This window comes from Phragmites australis, chromosome 1, assembly GCF_958298935.1.
Source record: "Phragmites australis chromosome 1, lpPhrAust1.1, whole genome shotgun sequence".
NCBI classification, from domain to species: domain Eukaryota; kingdom Viridiplantae; phylum Streptophyta; class Magnoliopsida; order Poales; family Poaceae; genus Phragmites; species Phragmites australis.
The window spans coordinates 8,962,377-8,969,558 of NC_084921.1; the positions used below are offsets into that span (position 1 = coordinate 8,962,377).

The 7,182-nt window shown below is 42.2% G+C and overlaps 1 protein-coding gene across 1 annotated transcript; it reads right to left on the reverse strand.

Moving 5' to 3' along the window:
* Positions 1–3,872: 3,872 nt before the first annotated feature.
* Positions 3,873–6,760, reverse strand: LOC133908319 (transcription factor bHLH168-like). The gene is made up of 4 exons (XM_062350311.1): positions 6,292–6,760; positions 4,485–4,859; positions 4,203–4,262; positions 3,873–4,094 (listed from the first exon to the last, which is right to left on the reverse strand). The coding sequence occupies exons 1-4, from the start codon at positions 6,475–6,477 to the stop codon at positions 4,089–4,091; spliced, it is 627 nt and encodes a 208-aa protein (XP_062206295.1). The 5' UTR covers positions 6,478–6,760; the 3' UTR covers positions 3,873–4,088.
* Positions 6,761–7,182: the final 422 nt, after the last annotated feature.

Consider the following 7,182-nt stretch of genomic DNA (forward strand, 5'->3'; position numbering starts at 1 on the left):
CTGGGCGCGCTCACCGCTCTCCAGAAGTTCCGGGTCGGCGGCAACCCGGCGCTGTCGGGGCCCATCCCGTCCTCCCTCGGCGTGCTCGCCAAACTCACCGTCTTCGGCGCCGCGGCGACGGCGCGCGCGGCCCCATCCCGGAGGAGATAAGCAACCTCGTCAACCTCGAGACGCTGGCATTGTACGACACTAGCGTGCCCGTTCCCATACCCGCCGCCACGCTCGGCGGCTGCGTGCCTGCATCGAGCTGTGCATCCTCTACCTCCACATGAACAAACTCACCGGGGCACCGGACCCAGTGAGGATCCGGGTCTCCTCCTGTGCTGCTGCTGCTTCTGCAACCCAAAACAATTGCATCCAGGCCATAGCCTAGAGCAGAGCTGCTAAATAATATATTACTACTCTGCACAATGTTAGATATGTGTCGAATAATTATACGAAGCTAGTTACGTATAAGACTTTGAGTTGTATTAGTAGTACGTGGTGGAATCCTAATAGGATTGTTGTATCCTGATCTCTTTATAAATATAAAAGTAGAGTCGCTGTTTGTAACCACGACGGTATAGCGACATATTCGCAGGGGCAGTAAGTCTGCAGGAACCCCGGGAAGAGATTGGTGTTGCTAGTTGGGGAGAAGCGTCCGTAGTCATGCTCCGAGGATGTAAGCAACTTAACCGAACCTCATTAAAAAAACATCGTGTCTTGTGTGTTGATCTTGTGCTTGGCTTGATGATCCTGATGATACTTCCATTAAAATCCTAACAAGTGGTACCAGAGCCATGAAGAAGGATCAAGAAAAGACACAAGGATATGTTCCACACCGCGCAAGGCTTGCACGGGTCCGGGGAAGGACGGCACAAGGTGGAGCATGGCGGCGATCGATGATTTGGTTAGTGGATTCGGACACTTCGAGCGCGGCGGCTTGAACCGTCCGATAGGCTACATCAACGGGGATCCGTCCAGACATGGAGATCAGTTTGATGGCGGCTGGTGCCTACTGTTCGATAGGGATCGGTCAGACGTGACGGCCAGGTTCGACAGTGCGGCTTGAAGACGTCGCAGACAAGGCGACGGCTTCGACTCACGGTCAGATTGACGTGCGGTCAATCTAGATCGGAGCGGCTATTGTTTGCTCAAGGTGGAACAGCGACAACGGCGGCGAAAGTCATGGTGTATGAAGTTACAGAGATAGCAGTGTCTCTGGAAGATAGTGAGTCTGAGTAAAACTCATCAGGCAGCTCTTGTTGAGCGGTAAATGCGACAACTCAAGTTCGGTGTACATGAAGGTTCGTGCATGACGATTTTAAGGTGGTAAATTATTCGTCAAGGTGGAGTTTGTTGGATATGTGTCGAATAATCGTACGGAGTTAGTTACGTATAAGGCTTTAAGTTGTATTAGCGGTACGTGGTGGAATCCTAGTAGGATTCTAGTGAAATTCTAGTAGGATTGTTGTATCCTAACCTCCTTATAAATATAAGAGGAGGGTCGTTGTTTGTAACCATGACGGCATAGCGATAGATTCGCAGGGGACAGCAAGTCTGCAGGAACCCCGAAAAAAGGTCGGTGTTGCTAGTTGGGGAGGAGCGTCCGTAGTCATACCTCGAGGATGTAGACGACTTGACCAAACCTCGTTAAAAAACATCGTATCTTGTGTGTTGATGTTGTACTTAGCTTGATGATCCTAATGATGCTTCCACTAAAATCCTAACACACAAGGAGCCGGCAATGATTTGAAGCAAGCTGAATACACAGAAGATGCATATGCATGGCTGCACAAACGAGACAGAAGGATTCTCCTGTGCTTGGCCTGCATTGGAACCCTAACACAAGCAAGCTTCTTGTCAATTGTCATGTACTAGTAGTAGTTAAAAAGAAAAGAGAATATGCCAAAGCAAAAGACGAGCTGAAAGCTAGCCTAGCTTGTGCTCGATCCATCAGGCAATAAGATAATGCAATCAGGCACCGTCGAAGCATTAAACAATGGGAGCTTGAGCTGATGATGAACGAGAGGAGACCCGACCATGCATGAGACCTGGCTCCTCACTGTGGCCTCGATTCCAACCAAAAGCTTGCATATGCACCTGTCGGAACCGGCTCACGGGGCGCATACCACCGGAGCTGAGCAACTTACCATAGCCTCACCGCGCTGCAGCGCGACAAGAACGGTGAGCTGAAGGCGCTGCAGGTGCTGTTCCTCTGGGGCAAGGCGGTGCGCACGCCGCGACCATGGCGGGGAACCCGGCGCTTTGGAAGCTATACACGATAGACTTGCAGTAGAACCAAATGGGTTTGAAACAGTTTGGGAAATGGGTTGGATCCATCAGTTTGGTTCGTTTGGGTTCAAGTGCAGGATGAGTTGGATTGGTTTGGGTGATGCAAAATCCTTTGTGGGTTGAACAAGTGTGGGGAGTTGCGGTTAGTTTGAAATGGATTGGGTTGGTTTTGAATTTTGATTCGGTTATTGACGCATTAGCAGGCTTACTACATGGACGCTTGCGGACGGAAGCGGCGCGCGCTCAAGAGGTCCATGCTTCCCTGCGAAATCGGGTGTTCGGGGGAGTCGATCGGGCGCTCTAGGCCAGTGTGAAGAAACTAGTTGGAGTACGTTGTGTGCATTGCAGCTCACTAATGCATAAACAAGCTCTTATTTCATTAAACTATCAAGTATGTACTGTACCTACTGTAGTAACCGCTCTACCAACTACTGTATCAAAGCTCCAGTGGCATGGCTCTTTAACTACTGTATCAGCTACTGTAGTAACTACTGTATCAACTACTGTACCATCTACTGTGTAGTAACTACTGCATCAATCACTGTGCCAACTACTGTACCATCTACTGTAGCAACCTCTGTGGTAAGGTGCTTTAGCAGCTACTGTGGTGTAGTGCTGGCTGCAGCAACCACTGTACCAACTGCTGTAGCATTTAATCCTCTTACTACACGGAGAGATGTGCTTGCTGCAGCAACACTGTACCAACTGCTGTAGCATTTAATCCTCTTACTACACGGAAAGATGTGCATATATATATATATATACACACGTATATATATTCATACATCTATGCTTATACATATATTTATATATATAATATAATTTTTATTTTCGATAAATTTCAAAAAATGTCGAATGGAATATTAGTTATATTAATAAATCAGATAAAATAATCTAAAATACAGAGAAAAATATATAAAACTAAAAAAATATGAAATAAATTTTGTTAGGTTCGTATTACTTTCGTCTATATGTCGACTGGAATATTAGTTATATTGATAAATTGATTGAAATAATCTAAAATGCATAGAAAAATATCTAAAATTCAAAAAAATATGAAACAAATTTTTTTAGGTTTGTATTACTTTTATCTACATGTTAAAAGTATATGCATACATGAAAGTATTATTATTTTCTCTATAATCAAGTGAATGTGTTAAATATTAATAAATTCGTAAATAAATATTGATATACCAAAATTGGTGAATCCAAATTTTTAATCTTCTTTTATGATGCCCTGTGAAAAAAAAACATGCATGGCCTAAACACGCCAATCAACCTAGTACATAAATAAGCATCATGACATTATACATGCTCTTAGCAGCAGTCGTAGAACTAGCGAATTAATTAACTTGAGATGAGGAGGCAGCAAGCCAAGCAGTTCTAGTGGCATGGCATCATATTGTGTAGCACAGCGTGCAGGCTGCACAGTGCAGGAGGAGAGGAAGAAGAAAGAAAACAACAGCCCTTTTATTAAGGGCTATTTAGGAAGATAATGCATAGAAACTCGAAAACAACATCTATCTGAGAAAAAAACAAGAAACCTGAAACGACATCTTAAAAAAAGAATAGAGGGAGTATATCCAGAAGCAGTGGCCTAACCATAAAAATTACCACATTTGTGCACATGCAAGCCTAAACTCTAATTAAGGTCTTACACATTAGGTCGTCATTATCTAAAGTCCAATACGAATACGATTTCCCAAATAAGTTCGATATGTAGTATAAGAGTGCAGGAGGCAGAACGTGGCAAGTCGCCGAAGAATCCACTTATTGTGACTAGACGTGACACGAGTAGGACTTCGTATACTCCATCATATCTGGAAATGAAGACGGAAAGATGAGGCAATCAATAGTTGTACAGAACGTGATATGATTATTACACTTTTGCAGTATATATGTGTATATATATCAATTTTATATCATACCAGTGCTCTTAATCTTTCAGGAAGTCTTGAGACCTCTATGCCGATTCTTGAGCTAAAGGCCTGCGGTTAAGAGGGAGGGAATAATATGCCATTGCACGGAAGTTAGAACATTACTAATTTGATTACTTTTTTACCAAAATAAGAAGATGCATACATGAACTAGAGGGATTAGTTATCAACACCAGTGCATGCAACTATAGTTATTACCACTAGTTGCTTTAGGATAAGTGTATGCCAGATGATACCAAATTAAAGGAAAAGTACATGAAAAAGAATGTATACCCGAGAGTGGATGGTATAGAAAATTCTTTGGCCGGCGACGGAGAAGTTGGCATTCAGGATCTCGGCGCCTTCTTCCTCCAGCACGGTGACCACCTCATGCAGCTTGAACGGTCGCTCCACGCTGCTGATCAGCATCACGTCCAGGCTTGACCCGTCCTGATGGTACCGCACCTCCACCACCGGCGCCGCCGCGGCCTCCTCGTCGGCTTCTTCTGACCTCACGCCACCGCTCGTCGTCATCGCCGCTGACGTAGAGGCACCTCCTCCTCCTCTCATGCCAGCCAAGATCTGTCCAGAGCTCCTCTGTTGCTGCAGCTCGTCCACCCTTTCCTTGAGCTTCTTGATGTACGCGGCCGCTTCCTCCAGGTTACCCAGCTGGGTCATACAAAGATAGATACATACAATTAGCATGTAATTTCTTTTCTAATCTCAATTTGGACATCCTTAATTTACTACAGATATTTGTGACCAGTCACAAGTCAAGACGTACACACCATACAGAAAGAAAAAATAGTGCTAAGAGAAATAATTATCCGTATCCGATTTGCTAAAACAGTTTCATGGATTCCAACAATTAAGTGTAGTTGAGGAAAGCAACATTTTCCAAGAAAAGTACGAAGTGTCCACATAGAAGCCAATAGCTTTCATCTAATATTTCATGTGACAAGATAATTAATGACTGATGAGTGCTGACTAGCTCAACAAGCTAAACGAAGGACCCTGCTAGCAATTAGCATTGGGCGATTACTAATAGGTTAATTAATTTGCATTTTAATTAATAATAGAACAAAAAACGATAGATGTCTGTCAACGATTGGTAAAATTAATTAGGTAAATATTTATATAAATTAGAGATATTTAGTCCTTAATTGTGCGTATCGAAGAAGGAAATATTGGATTTTTATAGGTTTAAATCTTTCTTAGGATAATAGTCTTATGTCATGTGTTTTTCTTAATTAATCTTAAGAAAAAAACAATTACAATAAGAATGTATTCAGATCTAACTCTATGGATCTAGACAGGTTTTCTCGTGTTCTAAATCCTGAAGCTTTTGTGAGATAAGTCTCATTATAGTATGACTTTATTGTGGATCTCAATGGGTTATCTCTGCTCCTATCCGGCAAGTCCTACTTTGTATTGCTTGTCGAGCTCCTCGCTAAGAATTCAATTACTTTGCCCAGGTTTCGATCTGGCTTGAGATCTTGGGCCCTGTCTTCCCCTATTGGTGTAAGTAGGTTTATATAGAACACGATAAACCGTCTAGATTATCGATATATACCTTATTTACTTCATGACAAATATGAAATCTACATGTCGAGTTAAGAAAATGTGTACAATAGGTACTCATTCTTAGCATATATCGTATTTCAATTAAATATATATAATCGTTAATTACTTATTCTTAGTCAGTGTTATTTAGGTTACATGTAGCCAAATTTTATAAACTTTAAGCATTAATATAAAAAAACATTAAGATTTGTCATATGAAAATGGTATTATTAATAGATTTGTAATAGAAAATATTTTCAAATTATTGTGTTTTTAATAACTTTGGATAACAAATATTTAGAAAAAATGATTAAATGCATATATTGAAGACCGAACTAATATCCTAAACCACAAGTAAAAAATAAAAAAGAATAGAGGTAGTATATGTATAGTTAAGAAGATTCACAGTAATTAGTACTAGTATTAGTTGGCAGAGGATCCAGCGCTGGAGCGGGAGAATCAGGATTCGTAGCTCTGCGAAAAGGGGCGTTAATGAACTGGATGCTAGAGTGCCCGCTCAATGAACTGGAGTCGGTACCTCGGAGGAGTAGTGTTCTTTGGGGATGAGGGAGGCAAGCTTGACAGAGAGGCTCTTCATGCGCTGCCTCCTCTTCCTCTCGATCTCCTTCCTCTCCACTGCCGCCGTTGTGCCGCTGCTGCCGCTGTTGTTGCTTCCGCTGCTTCTCCTCCCTGCTGTACTGCTACTGCTCTTCGTCGCCTTCATCTCCAACGATCTCTCCCCAACCGTCTCAATCACTCTCAAGATCTGGGAATGTGGGCACTTCAGGGATCTGAAAAGCAAGCAAATTAAAGGTACATGCAAGCAGCAGCTTCAAAAATCCAGCTTCGAACAACGAACGCTCGTGGACAGCAGCAGTAAGAATTGGAGAAGAAGCAAAAGAAGATGGAAGAACAAGTGGCCGAGCTAGCAAGTTCAGGTGATGGCGGTGCGTTGGCATAAGGAGGGAGATAGATGGCCAGCCGGGATGTCAGTATATATGGCACACTGCTCCCGCCCGTCCGGCGGGCAGGCAGCAGCAGCACGACACCGTGTTAATAAAGTTTCACGTGGGGATGTTTTTTTTTTTTTTTGGTTTCACGTGGGATGCTAATAAGGAGAAGGGAAAAATTTATGCCGAAATTTTTGAAATTTTCGTTTTATCGGTTGGGTCTAATAAATTTTTTTATTGTCCAAAATTTTATGTTTTTAAATTTCCGTCTAAGTAACACACTATTATACACTACTATTGTATATTTTAATAATGATATTCTCTTATTTCTATATTATTATGTATAGTTTTTATGTTAAATGGTTTGGAGATAATTGATGTTATTTTTATTGAGAATTTGAGCTATTTATAAATAAAAAAACCCTGATATGGAGCTCGTTTGGTTCACATCCCACTCTGCTAAAATTGGCACGTCCACC

Coding starts and splice junctions, on each gene's coding strand:
- LOC133908319 (XM_062350311.1), bottom strand. CDS start 6,477: ATGAAGGCGACGAAGAGCAGTAGCAGTACAGCAGGGAGGAGAAGCAGC. Junction 4,860..6,291: donor AAGAACACTACTCCTCCGAG/GTACCGACTCCA, acceptor TGTATGACCCAG/CTGGGTAACCTGGAGGAAGC. Junction 4,263..4,484: donor TCTATACCATCCACTCTCGG/GTATACATTCTT, acceptor TCTTAACCGCAG/GCCTTTAGCTCAAGAATCGG.